This window comes from Notothenia coriiceps, unplaced genomic scaffold (assembly GCF_000735185.1).
Source record: "Notothenia coriiceps isolate Sejong01 unplaced genomic scaffold, NC01 NC01_scaffold00011190, whole genome shotgun sequence".
Classification (NCBI taxonomy): Eukaryota; Metazoa; Chordata; class Actinopteri; order Perciformes; family Nototheniidae; genus Notothenia; species Notothenia coriiceps.
In genome coordinates this window covers 80,400-103,280 of record NW_011343891.1, presented here as the reverse complement: position 1 = coordinate 103,280, position 22,881 = coordinate 80,400, and the positions used below count along the sequence as shown (strand labels likewise).

At 40.1% G+C, this 22,881-nt stretch overlaps 1 protein-coding gene across 1 annotated transcript; it reads right to left on the bottom strand.

Moving 5' to 3' along the window:
* Positions 1–515: 515 nt before the first annotated feature.
* LOC104946580 (leucine-rich repeat-containing protein 7-like) lies at positions 516–22,816 on the bottom strand. Its single transcript, XM_010772448.1, has 13 exons — positions 22,812–22,816; positions 22,027–22,527; positions 21,325–21,549; positions 20,988–21,216; positions 20,092–20,442; positions 19,644–19,889; positions 17,895–18,107; positions 15,447–15,566; positions 15,061–15,262; positions 14,014–14,501; positions 13,019–13,111; positions 9,278–9,352; positions 516–3,531 (listed from the first exon to the last, which is right to left on the bottom strand). Exons 1-13 carry the CDS (start codon positions 22,814–22,816, stop codon positions 3,430–3,432), a joined length of 2,850 nt encoding a protein of 949 aa, XP_010770750.1. The 3' UTR covers positions 516–3,429.
* Positions 22,817–22,881: the final 65 nt, after the last annotated feature.

The window sequence follows — 22,881 nt, the reverse complement described above, 5'->3', positions numbered from 1 at the left end:
TTTATTCTTGTATCACTTCATCCCTTTCTTTTCAGTGATTTTCTACCTCTCTCCCATTTTGTTTCTTTATTTTTTGTATTTCCTTTCTTAATCTGGGCTCCTGCCTTGCCCGTTTTCTCTTTATTTGCAACATTTTTCAACATCTCGAAGAACATAATTCCCTCATTACTTTCTTATTTTCTAATGACTTATTTTCTCCCTTCCCATTCTTCTTTTTTCTGACCCCCCCTGTTTTTTTCTTCCTCTTTCTATGGAAATAAGGCATAAATAAATACAGAAAGAGAGATATCCCTCTTTTCCGCCCTCTAGTAAGAGCTCAGTTCAACAGGAGGAACCCATATTACCAATAGTGACATTTTTATTATTTGTACAATAGAGACTTTAGTACATTATTCAAAACACTTCTTATATACTGAAAAAATGGTACGTCCCAAAGCCCAAAATGGCTCCAGTATAATTGCTGCACAGCATTTTTTCTATTTTATACATATATTATTTTTTGTAAAAATTGTATCTTAAATAGTATGTACAGATAGCGTCTGCAAAATGCATTCTAAACACATGATATATATTATATATACTTCTGCAATTACATTTCTCCGCATTAATACTCAAACTTAAAACTGGAAGGATTTCAACTTGCATGTGCAAATAAATAAATAAATAAATAAATAGTTCTGTTAAATCGTCACTAAAATTTGTCCAACTTAAAACTCGACAGCAGTTCTCTCTTCGGAGGTCAAAGTACTTTTTGTCACACAACAGAAGAAGCAGCATTCAAGTTGGGTAGGTGTACTGGGTAGGTACTGCAGAAAGCATGAGTACATTCACAATCAATATGAGTCATTTCAATTGGATTTCATTCACAGCTATGTACAGTGACACCGCCCATTTGTTCAGCTCTTATGAAGTTTAAACACATAGAAAATGACTTTTTTTTTATAGTCATATACATATATATATAATATATATTTGTATAACACAAATTCACAATTACAGTAGAAATACATTTTATACAGCTTTGGATAGTACATGTGTAGGTCTCCAAGTCATACTGTGCGTACTTCCATCCATTGTTATAAGTGTCATTATTATAAAATATCACAATTTTTGAGCAAAGCTAAGGTATATCAATATATTTAGAAAGAATTACCTGAACATGTAGTAAAAAATAATTATATTATCAAACTTTTTTCTCTGTTCTCATCACAATATCTTTAAATAGGATCGGGTGGGTACCTGGGGTTAAGATTAAGTCTCTTAACCCACAGGACTTCACTGTGCCATTTTGTGTCCCTTAAATTGAATTAACTAAATTCTAACGCTTATTAAGAGGGTTGACACAAAATGGCCACAGGATGACACTGTCACATCAAGTAAAAGCAAACAACAGTGATGTATGTTGTTTTGCTCTGGATGAAACATTAGATGTTATACAGAACAAAACAAAACTCACTGTCATGAAACGTCTTCAAGAAATGTGTTGCATTCACACAAAGACAGGAAATTAACCTCTAACTTTTTTTTTTTTTAAACCTGCGTTCAATTCTGTCATGTCTATTCGGGGTCTGAAGCATGAACATGAAGGACAGAGCTTTCTTGCTCCAGAAACATGTCTTCTATATCAACACAGTCAACATTATTTCTCTTCCTACCTACACATAAATTGAACATTCACCATCTAAGTTGGCAGATCCAAATTCCCATGTTCACCTAGTGATAACTAGCATCTCATCCGATTCTCAAACTTAAATTTAAGGTGTAGCCAAAAGCCTTTGCGGCACAGATCAGATCTTCCCCTGATTGTTAAATCTGATTTGCTGCAGATTTACCCATTAAGATGGTATTAATACTGACTCTTGTTGCTTTCTTCAGGGAGGCCAGAGGTCAGGACTCAGCAGAGTGGATGCTTGGATTTGAATACCAGGCCAAATGTTAAAAAAAACTAACAGTGTCCTTACTCACTGTGATCCGATCAGATCTGGGCCACAAAGAGGTAAAGCTCTGATGTTTCAGGCCTGTGTTAATACAACCAGAGAGGGGCAGAGGGTCCATTTGGCACAAAGGATAGAATATCAGTCTCACTGAAACTCAGTGCTATAATACATCTAGAGTCTCCTACAGAGAAGAGATCTCTAGAAGCCAACAGAATATGGCTGGCTGACAGTGACCAATGATATGAAGAGCATGCTGGGATTTTATCATACAACTCAAACAGCTAAAATATGATGTAACATTGCTGTAACAATACTAGAAAACATGTCTTCAAAATATGATTAATGTTACAGTGTTTGAGTTTGACTGGTTTTATTACAGAGATTGATTGTAAAATTAGTCTCGAGTATAGACAGGGCTTCATTACGAATAGTGCACTGAGCACCATTGCATATGTGTTGTGTATGGGGGCACATAAGTTTACTGTATATGTGTGTTTCGCCTGTTAGCTCATGTGCATGGCAGTGTATGTAAACATTAGCATGACTTGCTTGGTAGATGGCACTGTGGGACAAGTTAGGCTCTGCTGAAAATGTCAATGGGCCAAGCCTCAGGAGTATTGCTTAAGCTTTTTTCAGCATAGGTGTGCAAGCAACACTTACAAAAAAGAAATAAAGAAAAGGAGTAGCAGTAATGAACTATCAACAGTGTTTTCTTTACATAAAAAAAATCAGTGGTATATTAAAAAATTGTCCATTTGGAGAAATAATCCCTGTATGATCATAAGAGAGGATTCAGAATATGGTTTATCAACAATATTTATATTAATCCTAAACTTTTAAGAGCTGTCGTTCCAGGCCCCAAGGAAAGTGCAGCTCTTGAAAGCTGCAGCTTTATATATGTACACAAGGCAGACAAGTTTTCTGTATACTGGAGGAAATAATACCTGCAAAACAGAACAGAAGACAGCTGAAAAGAATGAAAACAAAAGAAGATAAGAGAAGAAAGAGAACCAACAGAAAACAAAAGATAGAACAGAAAGCAAAGAGAACATTGAAGAACAAGGAAAGTGGATCATGTGCTACACCAAACAAAAATCTACCGTGGACAGCTAAATTAATGGCAGTGGAGAAAAGCAAAAAAAAAAAAAAAACGTAGACACTGAATAATGAGATGCCTATAACAAACCACAAAATCCAAACTGCAGCAGCCCTGTAGGAACTCAAAGTGTCTTCTTGTGGTCTGTCCAGCCGTCAATCAGATCCCTGACTGCCGGTAGACAGAGGAGTCGATATGTTTCCTATGGTACATTTGGCACTAGTATTTGCCTTTGGTCCAGCAATAGGCAAATAAATGTCTGTGTTCCCCTAAAAAGGTAAAAAAGGCGGCTCATTTTTCAGTTCCACAAGCCTCCAGCGGAGGGCAGGTGGGATGGCATGGGATGGCGATGAGCAGAGTAGAGAAGCGTTGCTGTTGTGTTTGTTTGTTATAAAACTATTCTTCTCTCAGAACCACCAAGTCCACAGTTGGCTGGAAACTCTTCAGCAGAGAGACGGCTGTCTCGTGCTCCATGTGTACAAAACTATGTCCGTTAGCCTGCAAGGCAAACACGCAGCACGGTCAACAGCATGTGTGTGTGTGCAGGTATGTATAGAGAGAGGTATGTGTGCAGCAGTATTCCCATACATATGTCTATATGTGTGTGTGGAGGGATGGAGGGCCACTGCCATCATTATCTCAGTAACACATCACTGTTGGGGAAAAGAGAGAGAAGAGGAGGAGCTACACAGTCATGCTGTAGAGGGAGAAAGGGTAAAGACAAAAAAGGACTTTTAGATGAGTTCATCCAGCTAAACTGTACATCTGTGGAGAGAAGATGAAGGGGGAGGAGAGAGGAGAGGAAACATATGAGGAACAGGGGTTGAGGAGGGGGTTAAATCTGGCATGGTAAAAAGTATGTGCCTCATTTAGACCTCACAGTAACATCTTTACAATTTGGGCTCAGCACTTTGGAATAATAGCAACAATTTAGGTATAAATTAAGTTATTCTTTTTGAATAATTTGTTTATTGTTTATTGATTCATATTGACTGAAGCAGGAAGTTATTTTAACAGCTTTTTGTTGGCCCTGGGATAGCGACCCTGCAGGATGTACAGTATTTAGAATACACTTATGTTTAGTTGTAATGTTTGCTTTTTCACAATTTATAATTGGGAATTAATAAGCATTTGCTTCCTCCAGCTCCTTTTCGGACACATATGATTTATTATTAATATGAAGACTTTTGTTGTTGTTGAATATATAAATATTATCATGAATGTGGATAAATACTGTATTTTAACAATACGGTATTCTGTTTTTCACATTTGTTATTTTTTATTGGTTATTTTTTTATTCTGTTCGAAATAAAGATTGAAATGAAATGAAATAATAATAAATGTGAAAAGGTTGCTAGTGTTTATGACCAAATGTTATCCAAAGTTATTGCATATAAATAGCAATTACAATGAGATAATGTAGATGGGTCTTACTGTATAATGACCCTGATAATGGACACAAGCCGAAACCTTTTTTCAGGTTGCAACTAACAGTCATTTTTATTATTAAGTAATCTTCAGATTATTTTCTGGATTAATCGTTTGTTCTATAAATGTCATAAAATACTGAAAGATGCACCGTAGTTACTAAAGATCCAAGGTGGGGTCTTTAAATGTCTTGCTTCGTCAGTCCAAACCCAAAGATATTCAGTTGAATTATGATATAGAACAAACAAGAGTAGGAAATCTCCATATTTAAGAAGCTGGAAACAGTACTTTCTCCTGTCTTTGTAGAATAGCCCTTACCGGCTAAGACAGGGGTTGGCAACCCGCGGCCCACGGGCCGCATGCGGCCCTTTAAGCCCTCTGCTCTGCAGTAGGGCCTGGCTCATTTCGTGACATCTGCAGGCAGTGGCAAGTACTTCCGGCATCTGCCACAGAGGCCGCTACTCCGTGGTATCTGTGGCAAGTATATGCCACAGATGTGGTATCTGTGGCAAGTATATGCCACAGATGCCACAACTTGCCGTGGCAAGTATATGCCACAACTTGCCGTGGCAAGTAAATGCCACAAGTTAAGAGAAGGTTTACGGTAGCTGCCACTCGCCTTCCGTGGCAAATGCTGATATTTAAACCCGTATTTATCGCGTAAAATGTCGCTGTTTTGGCATGACTTTATCGGGCTGATCTGTACACAAGATTGATGATCTGTTACTGATGGTCCGATCTCTATTTTTCAAAAAGATTAAACATTATATGTTCTATAGATTTTACTTGGAGAACGTGGTTTGTTAAAATAAATAAACGTGCTATTTTTATGATAATACTCAAGATATATTATTAGTAAGTTGACATAAAGATCTAACATTGTTGACCAGAGGTGAGAAATAGGCTAACTTGTATACTCAAGTAGCCTACTGTACTTGTGATTTAGAAATAGCCTACTTGTGCTTTAGTTGAGTATGTAAATGGTATACGTAGTAGGCTTACCCCACTACAATTCAGAGGTAAATTGTGTAATTGTAGCCTACTCCCCTACATTTATTTAATACGCTACCTTTAGTTACTTACTACAGATTCTGATTAATGATGATACATATAATCAAGTCTTAAATCAGACTTTATAGTTACTCCTGGAGTAAATTCACAAGATACCCTACTACAGTATACAAAGTCATTAAAACTAGCTGCACCTTTACCAGCTTTGAGAACACTTTCATGATCAATCATTATAATGAAAACATGTAATATGCACTTTAAGTATATTGTTATGCTAATCATTTTGCGCTTTTACTTGAGTAACATTTTAATGCATGACTTTTACTTGTAACAGAGTATTCCAACATTTGGGTTGGCTACTTCTACTTTTACTTCACACTAGAACCGCCAGGGGTCGCTGTATAGCCTACCTAAAACCACCAACGTGTCAAATGATGACGAATGCATTGATTTTCAAGTAACAATGTTATTTTTATTTATCATTACTTAGAACACAAATGAGTGTTGCCACTAATCGGCCGTGGGCATGTGCCTTGGCATTTGTGGCATCTCCCACAAGATCATGCCACAGATGCCACAACTTGCCGTGGCAGTATATGCCACACTTTCCGTGGCAAGTAAATGCCACAGATGCCACAACTTGACGTTGGCAAGGCGATGCCACAACTTGCCGTGGCAAGTATATGCCCACGAGCACAAACTTGCCGTGGCAAGTATATGCACAACTTGCCGTGCAGCTTCGCGCATGCTGAACCGGGAGTTGCCACAAGATGCGAGTTAAGAGAAAGTTTTACAGTATCCGCTGCCACTCCCTTCCGTGGCAAATGCCTGGATATTTAAACTCGTATCCATCGTGTAAAATGTCGCTGTTTAGCATGACTTATCGGACTGATCTAGCACACAGGACTCGATGTGCGATCTCTATTTTTCAAAAAGATAATAAATATCATTTATATTTCAATTTGTACTTGCAATAGCCCTACTTGGTTTGCCTAAAATAAACAAACGGTGGCTATATCTATGATAGTAGGCTAAACATAGGCCTAATATGTCATAAAAAAAGAAATATTGGCAAGTGAGCGTTGCAACGCAAGCCTTGCGCAATTGTCGCGTCTTAAGGCGGAGTTTCCACTGCTTGCACGATAACCAGGTGTATCTGTTACTAGTAAAAGACAAATATATTAAAAAATAAATATCTCGTATTGACACAGCCACAGTGTACAATGGTGTTATTAGACATTGCCACAGACTTAGGGCAGCACTCATGGGAACTGATGAGATACATAACACTGAACATTGTACCTCTAAGGATGAAAATCAAGCATCCTTCATTTGACACGTTGGTGGTTTTAGGTAGGCTATACAGCGACCCCTGGCGGTTCTAGTGTGAAGTAAAAGTAGAAGTAGCCAACCCAAATGTTGGAATACTCTGTTACAAGTAAAAGTCATGCATTAAAATGTTACTCAAGTAAAAGCGCAAAATGATTAGCATAACAATATACTTAAAGTGCATATTACATGTTTTCATTATAATGATTGATCATGAATGTGTTCTCAAAGCTGGTAAAGGTGCAGCTAGTTTTAATGACTTTGTATACTGTAGTAGGGTATCTTGTGAATTTACTCCAGGAGTAACTATAAAGTCTGATTTAAGACTTGATTATATGTATCATCATTAATCAGAATCTGTAGTAAGTAACTAAAGGTAGCGTATTAAATAAATGTAGGGGAGTAGGCTACAATTACACAATTTACCTCTGAATTGTAGTGGGGTAAGCCTACTACGTATACCATTTACATACTCAACTAAAGCACAAGTAGGCTATTTCTAAATCACAAGTACAGTAGGCTACTTGAGTATACAAGTTAGCCTATTTCTCACCTCTGGTCAACAATGTTAGATCTTTATGTCAACTTACTAATAATATATCTTGAGTATTATCATAAAAATAGCACGTTTATTTATTTTAACAAACCACGTTCTCCAAGTAAAATCTATAGAACATATAATGTTTAATCTTTTTGAAAAATAGAGATCGGACCATCAGTAACAGATCATCAATCTTGTGTACAGATCAGCCCGATAAAGTCATGCCAAAACAGCGACATTTTACGCGATAAATACGGGTTTAAATATCAGCATTTGCCACGGAAGGCGAGTGGCAGCTACCGTAAACCTTCTCTTAACTTGTGGCATTTACTTGCCACGGCAAGTTGTGGCATATACTTGCCACGGCAAGTTGTGGCATCTGTGGCATATACTTGCCACAGATACCACATCTGTGGCATATACTTGCCACAGATACCACGGAGTAGCGGCCTCTGTGGCAGATACTTGCCACACGCATACCACATCTCTGCATATACTTGCCACAGATACCACGGAGTACCGCCTCCGTGCGATGCCGGAGTCTGCGGCCAGCTGTGCAGAGGCCACGAATGCGCTGGTACGCATTGTCTCTCCTGTGCTGGCTGTACCTTACGAGCTTAGACAAACTACAGGATCAGACGAACCGAATTGAAATATTCTATACTCTAGCGTGAGAAATATTTGAGATAACACTGTTACATGAAAACGACGCAATTTCGTAAGTCTTGTATGTGAGGGAAACTCAAGAGACATCATACACGTCAAATTACAAACATTGATAGACACTAAAATACGCTCACATCCTGCTACATGGTCCGTTATTATAGCAGAAGCCTTTTCTTGAGCGCTCGTCGCATAGGGACCTTTCCGGCTCGATGAGCGACAACTATGGATAATTCAAAGAAAAGTACCGGAGTAACACGGATTTAATTCGGTGTGGACAGAGTTATAAGTATGCTTCACAGCAAACGATGCAGTGCTGGTTTACCGGTATGTTTGATATGTAGAGAGAAGGTTGTCAAAGGATGCTACAGCTACTTTACGTATCGAGATGACAACACTGGGAGTTAGCAGAAGATAGCTGGACAATCTTCAGTCATAATTCAATGGGGTATGTCAATGCTCTTAACGTCCCGATAGCAATGAATATATTAAATGCTTTGACAATAAATACATACAAAAATTAATCTCTGGAAGCCGTAGCGCTGTAAAAAGCACGACCAATCATTTTAGCCGGCCCGGCTAAAATAACTGGATGGCCTACCTGCCTGTCAGCCTTCCATCTGTGCACAAACTTATCTCGTGGCCTCATTGATGATGCGCGTTCGTGTGTGTTGGAGGACGGACTCTGTAAGAAAGTCTGAAGGAAGAGGCAGATTTTTTCCGGTTGTGTATTTTCAAATTCTAGCGCACTCGAGCTGGTTTCTCCATTCTTACCTACCCTACCTTTAACTCTTTTTAGGGTGCAGCTATGTTTTATTTATTTCAAAGTGGGCCCATTTTAATAATATTTTGTTTTCCTTCAAATGTGCAGAGGACTCCCCAAGTGCTGTGTTTAATTTATTTTAAAGTAGGCCTGTGTATTATTTGTAATTCTCCTTATAGGAGTTCTTTGTTTCTTATTGTATATAATGTAATAAATAGCCTAATAAATGCAAAAAAACTGTAGTTTTTGTCTGATATAACAATAAATACAACTTTATTAGCTATCAAGCTATGAAATATGTTTTGCGGCTCCAGACAAAAAATGTTTTGGGAAAAACGAGCAAAATGGCTCTTTTGGTCAAAAAGGTTGCAGACCCCTGGGCTAAGAGCACAACTTCCTTTGTTTTTCCTATCGAATGCTTTTTATAAAATAAGGGAAGGGTTGGGAAAGTAACGAAGGGGAGAGAGGGCAGGATGTGGCCCGTCTGACGATGAGTGAGAGGATGTTACCTGCAGAATCTTGTCTCCGGGCTGCAGGGCGGAGGTGGCGGGCCCGTCATGCTGTACCCTAGTAACAAAGATACCCTATAAGTCAAAATGATACACCGTTAGGACAACACAGGGACACGATGGTTTAGAATCTTTGCCTTTCTCATTCTCATTCCATTATCCAGCCCCCCCAAAAATATTAAATTTCTGCCAAAAAGATATGGGCTTTTCACCAATGCATGTTTTACATTTGGAGAGGCATGCAAATTATGATATTCAATTGTTTGAATATAATTTACAGAGGCAGAGTGATACATTCCCTACAAAAAGACATAGATTACACATGTCAAAATGTTTGTTTTATCTATTTATAGGGATAAGGACCTGGCATAGGCATGAAGTTAACAAGAGAGTAGAATAGATATGCTGTAAATATATAAATAGATCAAGAAGAATAGTTGCGGATGGGAGTAGAGGGGGTACTAACTAAAGTAGGAAGCGGGGAAGGTAGAAGATATTTTATCCCCCATATTTCCCCCTGATAACCCAAGGCAGAGATTGTAAAAACACCAACATCTTTTCACCGGGAGCTGAAAGATGTTTTTGAACACAGAAAGTGTCGGACGATGCGGCTGTGTCGACTCAGTGTGGTTCAACAAGGTTGTGCATGTGTTGAACATACAAGAGTGAGCTTAACAGAGCAGGAAACAGGAAGATGTGGTAGTGACAGTGCAGTGGCACCTTCATACCACAGTCTGTGTGTGAAAGCAAGAACAAACACATATATTGCATGTTAAAGAGGTGTGTGTTAGAAGTATTAGTTGTGTTACAATTGCATTTGTACAGTGAGCCTCATATGTGTATACAACCTGATGGTACATTTTGTTTGTCATGATTATATTCAATTAATGCCAGTTTAAATGTGGGTGGTTGAATTTACTTAGACAAATTGATATGGAGCTCACTGTAAATTGTGATTGTTGATATGCTGAGCATTTTGTAGCAGTAATCACAACATTTAAACAGTTACACACTACAAAGCAGTTGCACATGAAGCTGCAGCACCCTGCAAAAACCTTCCATCTTCAAAATGTCAGATGTTTCTGGAAATTTTGAAAAATATTTCAGTTTTTCAGGACAATATTGAGGAAGAGGTTTTTGCAGCTCAGTGATAACACATATAAGAAAGATAGATACTATCCACAGCAGCTCAGTGTGCAAGGACAGCATATTAGGTAATAGAAGTACAGATTTTCAAAACATCCAGGTCTGAATGTTTGAAACCTTCTGCTCCTTAAACCCCATCTTCTCTTCCTTAACTGAGCCTGAGAAGCTAATACATCAAAGCCGGAGATCCCAGTCCTGTCAATACAAGAACTGAGTCAACGTCTCCACTTGCTGAATCCTAATCAGCCAGAAGTGAAACTGACGCAGCGGCTAGGAGTTTCTTAGCTAGTCTTTTAGATACAAATTTAGAAGATCATCAATTCTTCTTCAGAATCCCGATATTGGATTGTAGCAAGATTTCCAAAGGATTTTCAAACACTGAGAAATGATTAGGGATCTAAACTCTTAGACAACTTGTCAGATACAATATGATAAGGAAACTGTTCTGGAGGTGTGTTTTGTAATCTCAATTTATATGAATTTATACTTGCAAGATTTCTATGTCTCTATACAAGAAACACTTGCAATGATTAGTACTTATAAATCACAGTCAGACCAAGATTATTTGATGCTAAAAAGAGTAGATATTTATGGAAAAATATATTCTTAAATACTTTTTATAAATAAAGTGCAATGAAATAATTATGTTAAGTTTAGGATTGTTTGCAGAGTCATTTAAACAACATACAATTATCATTTTATATTGTGAAATATTGGAGCTGTGTTCACGAATCATAAAGTATAGAGGTCTTGATTTTAATCAAAGGTTTGCGAAAATTAAACTGACATTTTCTGAAGCCAATTTGAAGTTAATGCTGCTAGTACAGTATTTTAGTGTTTGTGAATTATTAAAACAAAACACAGTTTAGCTAGGCTACAAGTGTGCCAATCCAGCCGAGATAACTCAGAGGATTGTGCAAATAACAAGCTGGCCACTAGGGAGAGCCACAGTACTGCGGAACAGCCATTGCTGTGTAGAACATGGATGTGGAATACAGTCAGTCCAACTGTTGTGACATTGTCTTTTTAACTTCATATACCTGTACTCTGGTCTGCATTTAATTGAAATTAAAAGAAACTTACAATTTAAACATTCTTAAGCTTTGTAATATATAATTTGACAGAAATAAGTAGGTCAGAAAATATGATGAAACCAAAATCAAAGGCATTGTTCTGAGTTTGAGCTTCTGATTAATGAGCCTAAAGTAGTCAACCGTAAAGAATTAGCTTCACATGTTGGAAGTTGCAAGAATAAGATGATTAAAATTAGATTTGATAAACTGACTCGCAATATCTGCTTTTTCCTCATGTGTAACTTTGAAGGCAAATAGCCTCGATGTGTGTGTAAACCATATATACTTCCATGACTCAGTCAACATTTGAAATAATTGTCAATGTACAATAGCATAGGTAGACATTTTACTCTGATGTGATAAATGTATTATTATATTGATTCATCCGTATTAACGTGAGTCTATAAAGTATGTCTGTATAGACCTACAGTATACATTACTCTTGTTTAAATATAATCTATGTGTAAGGTAATTACTTGACAAAATATTAAGGAGAATCACTAGAGTAACTGCGGATGGCATTAATAATGGAAAACGTGCTGCTGGCGGAAGCTTTATGGATACAAGTAGAGATGGGTGTGATTAAACTATTGCACGTGTCAGCAACTGAGTCGCAAGATGTCTACTTAAAACTTAAGCAAAGTGATGAATTGACAGTTTCTATATCATCACTTCACACCCCCGGACTTAAATTAATTCCCCAGTTGTCACATTGGCTGCACAGAGGCTGACTCTTATTGTAGGCTTTCTATTTAAAGACCAGCTGTCTCGTCAGTTACTCAACATCTGAATAACAGTCAGTAAAATCTGCCATAGATACTTCCTGTCCTGAGATGAAAGTGATGAAAATCTAAGATCACCCACGGTGTCCCAGAACTAAAGAAAGCAGCCTTCCTAAAATAGCTGTCAGAGCTCCTTGAGCAGCCTCGCTCCTTTAGTCTGACTATAGCAGCATGTTTCTAGGACAGACTGCCATGCAGGAGGGCTGGGGGATGCGCAACCCCAAAAGGCTCTTGGCACAGGCACTGATAAAATCGGACAAACATAGGAGTAGAAATGATAAAAGACTCTGGCGTATCTGGTAATAAAACATCATGAATGCACGTTTCCTAATAGTACAATTTTCCAGTTTGTTGCTTTCTTTTCCAAGAGACCTGAAAGTGATGAGGACACTGCATAGTTCTTGTTACCGTTTTCCAAACCCAGTTGTCATTTTGATAATGTTTTTGAACCTGTTTGGTGATGCTGAGGAAAATTATTTTATAATTTAAGAGGTTTAGTTTTGATATTTTGTTATCACACCTCAGACTTCTTCACTCCATGAATAAAATAAAGCCTTTTCTACCCAGAAGCCTGTAGTTTAAGATTACAGACTCAATGAGATTAAAAGTTAACCAAGTCAACCTGCTGCCCCGCGGAAAAACAGACGAAAACACTGCGGTAACTATCAGGAGTTTCCATGGCAACTCTGAGGTAAAGCTGGGGAGGCTGTGATAGGCTGGCAAGCCAGGTCGGGTCGTACCATGTCAGAGGGTTTGAAGGGGTTCCCCTGGCCGCTGATGCCACCAGAGATACTGAAACCAAGACCAGGGTTCTTCTCTATTCTCACACACAACTATAGAGAGAGAGGAGGGGGAAAAAAAGGAAGACAGAAAAGAAAGAAAGACAAGTGACGGTGAAACACAAAGATCAACACAATCTCTACACATGCAACACTTACAGTGGAGGAAGAGTGCTTTTAATGTGACAAGTAACATGCTTTTGCAGCTAGATTGGAGGTCCTCAGTTCTCTGGCAAATATAACTAAATATAAGTCCTGTTTTAACTGAGCCATAAATATCTTTGTCTGAGTTTTTCTGTTTGGCAGGGGGAAAAAAACCTTGCAGGAAGATCAGCTGATCTGGTTGGTGTGAATGACTTCATGTTCCTACCTAAACTGGTACAGAGATCTCCATCTGTGAAATATCTCAGATTTAGAACTACGCCTCCATGGCTTTTTCTAGACCTGAATCATCCCACAAACTATGGCTGTGTCGCAGTTTTTTCATGTTTTGTGCTAATAGCTATAATAGTGTTAGTTGACAGCTTTTGGCCTTATATGGACTCTTCAGAATTTACTTGTAACCATATTGACATGTTACTAGCATATTAACAACAACAGGAATTGAAAAATGTACTTGTTGGTTTGTTTTCCTGGTTTCACTCCTTGAGGTGTTAAGTCCCAAAGCCTAGGGAGTGGGCGTCAGCATCTTTATACCGACGCACTAGGCACCATTTAGTGTGTGGAACACGGTTTCAAGTAACTCCAAGCCATCGTCAGCTATTAATATAAGGCACTGCCAATTTAAAAAACAGACCTCCAAGATAGTGTGGGACGGGGTTGCTGAGGACAGACAGACAGACAGACAGACAGACAGACAGACAGACAGACAGACAGACAGACAGACAGACAGACAGACAGACAGACAGACAGACAGACAGACAGACAGACAGACAGACAGACAGACAGACAGATACCTGTTCCTGGAAACCATCCGTGCTCTTCTGGCCTTTAGTCTGCAACAGGCAGCGAGCGCTCTGAGGCCGCGGGTTGGTGTGGGTCATGACAGCCTGGTTGCTATGGACCATGCCCTGATTGGTGTGGACCATCCCCTGGTTGCTATGCACCATTCCCTGGTTGCTGTGTACCATGCCCTGGTTGCTATGCACCATGACTTGGTTGCTGTGGACCATGCCCTGGTTGCCGTGGACCATGCCCTGGTTGCCGTGGACCATGCCCTGGTTTCCGTGGACGATGCCCTGGTTGCTGTGGACCATGCCCTGGTTGCCGTGGACCATGCCCTGGTTGCCGTGGACCATGCCCTGGTTGCCATGGTACTGGGGGTTGGTGGCGGGCTGATGGGATGTGTGGGAGGAGTGGGGGTTGTACTGGGGTTGGTTCCCAGACGGGGACAGAGCCATGGACATGCCGCCACCGGGGTAACCCTGTCCAGGAACAGGATGGCCTGGAAGAGGAACATTTTTGATTGGTTACACTCTGAAATAAAACTATCTATAACAGGTTAAAGTGTTGATTTGAGGAGCATTGTTGGTAGGATTACTTAATTCTACACCGACAGACCTGTGCTGTTACTGGATGTACGTTCTAAACTGAGTTGACTTCAATTCAACTTTTTATGCAACAGTAGCTTAAGCTGATTTTTGTATGTATTTCTTTTGGAAGCTAGCAGTTTGTAATCAACAAAACCAACATATGGTTTGAATCCAGTATGCTCTTTCACCAGCATCCTTTTAAAGATTTTCAAAACAGTGACATCTAGCACAAATACATTATTTGAAGACGTACAATGACCTCATTTTGATGAAAAAAAAAGAAATAAAGGGGAAAAGAGACATAATCTCTCTCTAAGTAATTTTGTAAGAGATGGTGGCACTGATCCCCTCAAAATTCAATAAAAAAAAAATGTAAAGTGGTATCCTACTTGTTTTGTATATCTAGATTCAACCCCCAAATACATCATAACAAGCAACAAATGAACCATGTATACATGTATTTCCATTTACCTTGAGTCATGTTAACTTGATACTGTCCAGAAGGAACCACTGACAAGGGCATCGCAGGTTGGTATTGTCCCCCTTTGTTCATCATCCCGTCGTAGCCCTGCTGCACAACCACACGATGAGGTGTAGTGGACGAGGAGGAGGTAGAGGAGGCGACAATCATGGTGTTGTGTGATTGGTGGGGAGTGTTGTGGGAGTGGGCACTCTGTGGACAGTGGAGAGGAAAGTTTGAGACATTAAAACTTCAGGAACAGAGGAATGGTTATTGGAGTCGCCTAATTATTTGCATTTAAAGACATTAACCCAAGTTATTTCCAAGCTTCAACATACCAAACATCGATAGGCTGGATAAAGAGGGCAGAACACTGAGAAAAAAGTCCAGCTCTTACCTTTTTCATGAGGTTGTCAGGTGGGACATCCCTCCGGCCAAGTGAGTATGGAGCCCACTGGTTGCTCCCTGACAATCCCTCCTGGTCATTATCCAGCATGGCAGCCTGCTGAGAGGGGCTCTGAGAGAGAGACAGAAAAAAAAGGAGAGAAACATTGACCATTACTGGAAATCAACATTTTATTTTAGTAATTCAATCATGTATCAACCCATTCCTATCTGAGACAGGTGTATATGATTGTTTTGTGAAATTCAGTTTTTTGTTATACCATAGGGCTGACACAGCTTAGTAAATAGATGTTCTCGCCTAGCTGAAGTAGCGCTATATATTGTGTATTACCTGATAAAGGTAAAAAATGCTTTTTCAGAATAGAATCCAAATATATCACATTCTTTTAGCACCAAAGCCTCTTGTCTCAACCCCTGAGAGCCTGGCTTCATTTTTCAGCTACATTAGAGTAAATATTCACGATGAAATAACCAACAGTGAGTTTATCAGCTCATGTTTCATCAGGACTGTGTGGTTTGATTGCAACTGTCAACAGATTCAGATTCAAATGTTGCTGGATCCTGAATGGCTCAACTAAGTCACACACACTTCCAAACACTAAAAAAAGAGGGAACAAAAATAATTTGATTAAATCTCGTGTGAAATAAAAACCATTACTGTTTGGCACAAAACGGGATTCTTACGAAGCCTCCGATAAACAATGTAGGAACCAGTTTGAGTTTTCAGGGCCTTTTAAGTGTTTCTAAGTCAAAACGGTGGCTATGTTTTATTTGTATCAAGGGTAGTAATAGAAATGGTGGATGTAGACATGCAATGCCCAACAGCTCTATGTGTGAAATATCTCGCAATAGTTTGCAAGGAAACTATTTTCGGGAGGCAAGGAAACTATTTTCGGGTGGAAAAGACAAATCTCTGTTTTGGTTACCTTAAAATGTTGTAAGTGTCTACTTTTGAGTCCAAACACTTGAAAAACCAATCCATCACCAGAATTAGTTGTGGCTGCTACACTTGACGCTACAACTCGCTTCAGTCATGTTGAAAAAAACATGCCAGAGTTAAGGGCGTATAATACCCAGTGTTTCGATAAGGTTGTAGACAAGCTAGCTATATCGAAATAATAAAAGCAATAATGGCGCAAATTTAAATAATATGTCATGGTTGCAACAATGAGGAATGAGCAATGACAGTTATTCTTCGTAATTACCGATGTGTGCAGTTATAGAAGGAGAACCAGGGTTTGTTTGTTCTCAGAGGGATACTCACGGCATTAGCAGATGGATGAGGTAGTGGCAGCCAGCGGCCAACAGGGGACTCATGCTTAGTGTTATTGTAAAGGTTAAAGTTCAAAGTGCTGCTGCGCCCCTGGCCATGACCCCTTCCCTGACAGAGCATGCCCAGCGTGAGCGTGTTGTGCTTTAGGACACCACTCTGATTGGAGAAGACAACATCACATGACATGGGTGAATGCAGGGGGAGGGGGGCGGGGCTCACACAGCGGGATGCAACGTGGTGATAACACACTGTGAGCTCCACACAAATAAATAAACAACAAAAACACTGATAAAACAACAACAGTGCAGAGTTGCTGAAAGCACAGAGAAATGTTAGCTTGTGATTGGTTAATACAGACAAAGAACATTGTGTCATACAAGCAACCATGGTGGATCAATTCATTCCAACATTACTGTGTAAGAATTATAATTAGTTATATCGTTACATGTGTGGATTTTTACACAAACTATAGTTACATGTGTGGATATTTACACAAACAATAAGCCAAGCCCGTAACTGAAAACTGATAACTACAAATATCTATTAACATCTATGTCTATTAAATGCTTCATTTTTAGCAACATCGAAAACTCATGACTTTCATAATGTCAATGCCGACATTTGTTGTTTTGTGAAGACACCCATGTACGGAAATTGTTGGACTGTCAAACTTGCCAAACTATTGATCCCTTGATCAGTGTTGATTAATAGACAATATACTGTAAGTAGTGACCTGATAAAAAAATACTTAGGATCCTTAACAAGTGATTGTGTTAATTCTGATTTACATGTGAAAATATCAAACATCGAAAAACATTTTTGTTTCAAGAACCTTTTCTAATATATGCTCCTCTTGTTACTACTCAAGATCAAACTCTTCATCACAATTCCGATTTTGTTGAATTGTGTTTCAAGACAGAATTTATTCGGGGACATATCCAGTAGTGAGTGTGCAGAAGGTCAGGCTGACAGAGCGACAGTGTGGATGGGACACACATGCAGCCGGACACATCTGGTCAACCTTACAACACAGACTTACACAGATACAGACAAGGAGGGCTTCTGAATGCTGTGTGCGCATGTTGGTGTTTGTGTGTGTGTGTGAGTGTGTGTGTGTGTGTGTGTTTGCATCTCCCTTTTCACTGTTTCTGCATTGCATTGACGTACCCTGTCCAATCGTTTGGCCTCTATGTGCCTAAGTAGCTGTTGCCTCCAATCGGCAGGCATCCTGGAGGTGATGTCTTCAGGCTTCTGTGGTACGCCAGGTCTTACTTTGATGGTGTCTTCAGATGGTTTCTCTGGGCAGGTTGCCAGAGTGTAGTCAGGGGGCATTTTCTCTAGCAGGGCAGCCATGGTGGGACGAGCTGACACTGGACGGGCCTGAAGATTATTATTTTATAAAGACGATAAGAAATTAAGTTGGACTTGAGAGTGATACAATTAACAGCTGCACTTATCAATATAGTTGTTAGTGCAGTGTATATTTTTTAGACAATCGTAGAAAAAGGACTATTAAGTATGATAGGGACCAACCCACTGAGGATTAGCACCCATTAAAATCCCTAGAGCCAAGCTATTAGCATGGCTAACAGTTTAGGGCTGTCAAATAAAAAAAAAATGATTGAATGACTTAATAAAAAAAAATGGAAAAAAAATCTTATTGATTATTAAACGTTTTTTTAAATGTATTATAATTATTGATTTAAAAATGCTACTGTAAGTTGCTGCGCATTGAATAACACTATCTTTGTTGTATAATAACAAATATTTCTGCCACACTGTCAGCCATTTAGGGGTTTCCACATGAGGTGATTTGCTTATCTGACCAGCATGCTCCTCGATACCTCACCTCACCTGGGACTATATTTGGAAAGTCTAACTTGGTGCAAATCCAGAACATGCTGATGGGATCATTTATGGATGTAGGAATGCCAGGGGGTCTTGGGGATATGGCAGAAGCAAAGGACACACCTGCGCTACTCTGCATAGCCTGCTGCTACATTGACCTGGACCAATGTAATTGGTGGTTCCACTCAGTCATATACATACTTTAATACCTCAATCCTCTATTATTAAGTAGGCTATTTGTCAGTATCTTCCATATTACCCAAATAGGGTTTCATTTTCAATCTACTTGGAAAAGGGTGGGAAATAAATGGTTTTGTAAGGAGACAGGGTGTAGACCTTCAGTCTCCAGTATCAAAGTCTTGTTCCACGTTAAACCAACACCCTCTTGATGTTACTTCTGTTTTCAAAAAGCCAAGATGGCGGTAGCCAAAATACGAATCTTGAGGATTCAAAATGGTGGTCCATAAAACAAATGCGCGACTTTACGGTGATAACGTCCACTTCTTTTATTCAGTCTATTCTGTTAATGTAAAAGTACATTTACTAATCAAAACCGGATAAAGTCCTGGAACAACTTGTGATGAGGGGCCCTTAAGCAAGGCAGTGGACCCCTACACTGCTCCCCAGGTCGTGTATACAATAGCTGCTCAGTGATCCTTATACTAGGGGGCGCACGGACACAAATAAGTATTGTGAGTTAGGAGCTGGAGAGGGGCCAGTTTGCCCTCCTGAGGTGTCCTTGAGCAAGGCACAGAACCCTCAACTATCTAGGGCGCCTTACCATCTGTAGCGCCCTCGCTCTTGATTAATGTATGTGTATAGGTCTTGTTTATGCATGTGTGTATTTCGGGTGTAATGTGTTAAAATTACAACAGAGTGAAAATTATACTCCCAAAAAGGGATTAATAAAGTGTGTCTTTTAATTGCTTTAATTGATACATGCCTCACACTTTACAAGGGGATATTATGGGATTGCAATTTAAAACAAATTAGTGACTTTAAGTGGGACAAACATGCAAAGACACAGAGCTTAAACAATTTACAAAGGCATTTCCTGAGAAATGTTACCTGAGATGCTCCATAAGTCTCAGTGCTGTAGCTCCTGGCTGACAGGGGGCGGCGCTGAGTAAGGCTCTTTGTTGGGTAACCAATCATGGGCTTCTTTTGTTCCTGGTAAGTTGTATAGTCGTCATCGTAGCGGCCGTTTCTCTTATTGTGCATCATCTGGCTCTGGCTGTCGGACATGTTGGAGATAGCAGAGTGCTCCATGGGGGAGGAGTAGGCCAGAGCCCGACCATAAAGAGGGGGGTCAGCCTGAGGACAAGAGAGTTTACTTCTATAACTCTTACGGACCTCTACATTTCACCAGAAATGTATTTTTGGAGGATGCACGATACAGTATAAATTGAACCGACAGCTTTTCTGTAGGTCCTATTGATTGGATGAATTAATGTCTTGTTTTGTAATACTAAAACACTGAAAATAAGCATTATTTAGCCAACAACAGATCTCTTACCTGCTGTCTATACTGAGCTTCCTGCAGCGCCTCCTGTTGGGCTTCATGGACTCTGCGGAACAAAGCAAGCTCTGTGGAGCTCACCAATGAATCTGCTCTTCTCAAAAACCCTGGCCTGGAGCGCTGTGACGGGATTGGCTGCTGATGCTGGCTGGGCGGACCATCCGGATTGATTGGTGATTGGGGGAAAGAAAACATCTCCAGTGGTGGATACGCCCGATACCGAGGGCTCACCAGCTCCTTTGGTAATGTCTTCCCCGGTTGATTGATGTACTCCAAGGCTTTCGATGAGTGGTTGACATAATCTGGTGTGTTGGGGAAGGGGGGAGGGACCCGGCGGTCTATGGTCACCTGATAGGTTAGAATAGTAACCAGTAAGACAATGAGAAGTTATAGGCATTGCAGGCACAACTGTTGCAATTTATGTATGTTTTAGTTGAGTTATTTTTGCAAGAACATTGTAAATTATATGAGTGACTTAAAAGCCCCTGGAAATTATCTTTGCTGACTGCGGAAAGTTTATCTTTTCACCTTGCTGCAGGCAACTTTAACACTTCAGCTATCTGAACAAAAAATATTCAAACAAATGAGCACTGGTGGGATAGTGGAGTAATTAGCAGTCAAAGTGCCAGATATTTCCCTCAGGAGTTTGTACCCAAGAGCAGAGCTATAAGAAAATAAATATTAGCCTGGGTTTCCAGAGACACAACTCGAAATTAAACAATGTTGCTCTTTAACTATTGGATGTTTAATAGGTATAAAAACAGTTAACTAACAAGCTCACCATACAGGTAAATGATCTGTCAATGTGGTATTCACAACTGTTTTCTGCTGCCCTCAAGTGAACAAAATGATAAGGATGACAGTCATTGCAGGTTGAAGATTGAGCTGCTGACCTGGGGGTTGTAGTTGTGGTCGAAGTGATAGGCCTTATGTGGGATGGCAGGTTTCTGGTTCTGTCCCGACTGGTTGCTGCCGCCGTGTCCTGGGAAGATCAGGTCATCGTCTAACATGGGGGCGGACTGTGACCGTGACATGTTGGTCTGCTCCATTGACCCGACAAACTCTTGACGGTCCAAACTAGTCTGTTGTTCAATTGAGGTACTGTAGCTGTCCACAGGAATGCTGTTGAGAGAACAGCAAGATACATCAGCTACATCTTTGCAATCCCTTGAACTACTTACTCAACATGTTGCTTCTCTTGTTGTTAGGAAAACATAACAGCAAACCTACCTGTAGACCTTGTAAGAGCCAATGTCAATCTCATCGATACTCTGTGACTTCTTAAACTTAGATCTCGTCTCCCTCATCATGGGGGACAGGCGGTCCGAGCTTTTACTCATCACTACGGTGACCTTGTTGCCCCCGCTAACACTTAGCTGATCCTTCCTGTTCTGATCCCCTTGATTGTCGTGGTACGTCCAGCTGCCGGGCAAAGGCCCTGCACCTTGTTCCAGCCTTGGAGCCAAAAACAGGTAAAGTGTTAAAAAAAAAATTGCTTAACTAGACTAGTGTTGTAGAAGCAGAACAAATAAAAAGATTGCTGACACTCCTTATGCCTTGAACCAAAAATGAAGAAGGGGTTCCAGGAGCTTCATAATAATATGAAGCACATATTATGCTACTATTTTGGTATAGATTATTATATTACAGCCAACATCAGTTGGTTTGTAATACAGCAGTGACACTCAGAGATTAACATGATTTATTAGGGCTGCAGATAATAACTACTGTCATTACAGATGTATCACTTTATCAATCAAATTATTAACATTACATTAAAATGTAAGTATTTGAATTTAAATTATTCAAAATCCGAAAGTTGTCATATTATGTGAATCTGCATCAAGACGGACAAATCAAAACTATAATTCCCCCAGCCTGATGTATAATATAAATGCACATTTCAGGACCATGTGAGCTCCAATCAGTTACCTTTGGTCAATATCCTTGCGATCAGGGTTAGGACTGGATGTGGGCGTAAGGTCCAGTTTGGAGGGAAAAGCGGTTCGGTCCTCCAGGGGACTGGGGGTTCTAGTCCAGTTCTGCCAGGGATTCTGGGAAGAATGTCCGGATGATTGTTGGTCATTGTCCGGAGTGGAGCGTTGGTTGCCGTGGAAGGGGAGCGTCTGAGTGTCCAGCTCCAGAGGAACCCCTACGATCCGCTCCTGCCTGAGGAGGGGGCGCCGCCCGTGTGCTGACTGGCTGCGGGGTTTGGAGCCCAGCGGGGGGTTTCCCTGACTGGTTGATGAAGGGTCCATAGGAGACTCCTCAGCATCAAATCCTGTGTTGTCGTAGTGCGGGGCCTCGGCCCAATCAAAAGGCTCGCTCAGTGGGCGTCGATCCCCGCGCTGCTGCAGGGTTCCTGATGGAGGGGTTTCTCTCTGAGATAGCAGGGGCTTGGAGTCAATGGGTTTGGGGAATGACTGAGCCAGTCTGAAAAGATACAGAAGATTAAACACTAACTAGAGAATGCAATTCCTGAAGAAATTGCTAGTGGGAATGCTTTATGCTGAAAATGTGATGCTAAACTGCTATGCTGAAATGTAATGTGTAAGAAGAAAGTGAAGAATTTAGATTAAAATGATACATGAACAGTGGGGGCTTGAATGTGTGATGAGAGAAGAAAAGAAAGTAAAAAGGCTTGGAAAAGCCGCAGAATATTTGAACTGCAAACTTGTGAACTAACTTGATGGCGAATTATCTGTCACCATGGCAACGGCATTTGACGACACCCCTTAATACGCTTAGATGCGTTGATGGCTGCATCGTTACCAAACCTGTGAAGTT

Excerpts from the sequence above, each read along its gene's own strand:
- LOC104946580 (XM_010772448.1), bottom strand. Across the intron at positions 21,217-21,324 it reads GGCTCTTACAAGGTCTACAG|CATTCCTGTGGACAGCTACA; the intron begins GTAGGTTTGCTG and ends TTCTCTCAACAG. Across the intron at positions 3,532-9,277 it reads CCGGAGACAAGATTCTGCAG|GCTAACGGACATAGTTTTGT; the intron begins GTAACATCCTCT and ends TTTGCCTTGCAG.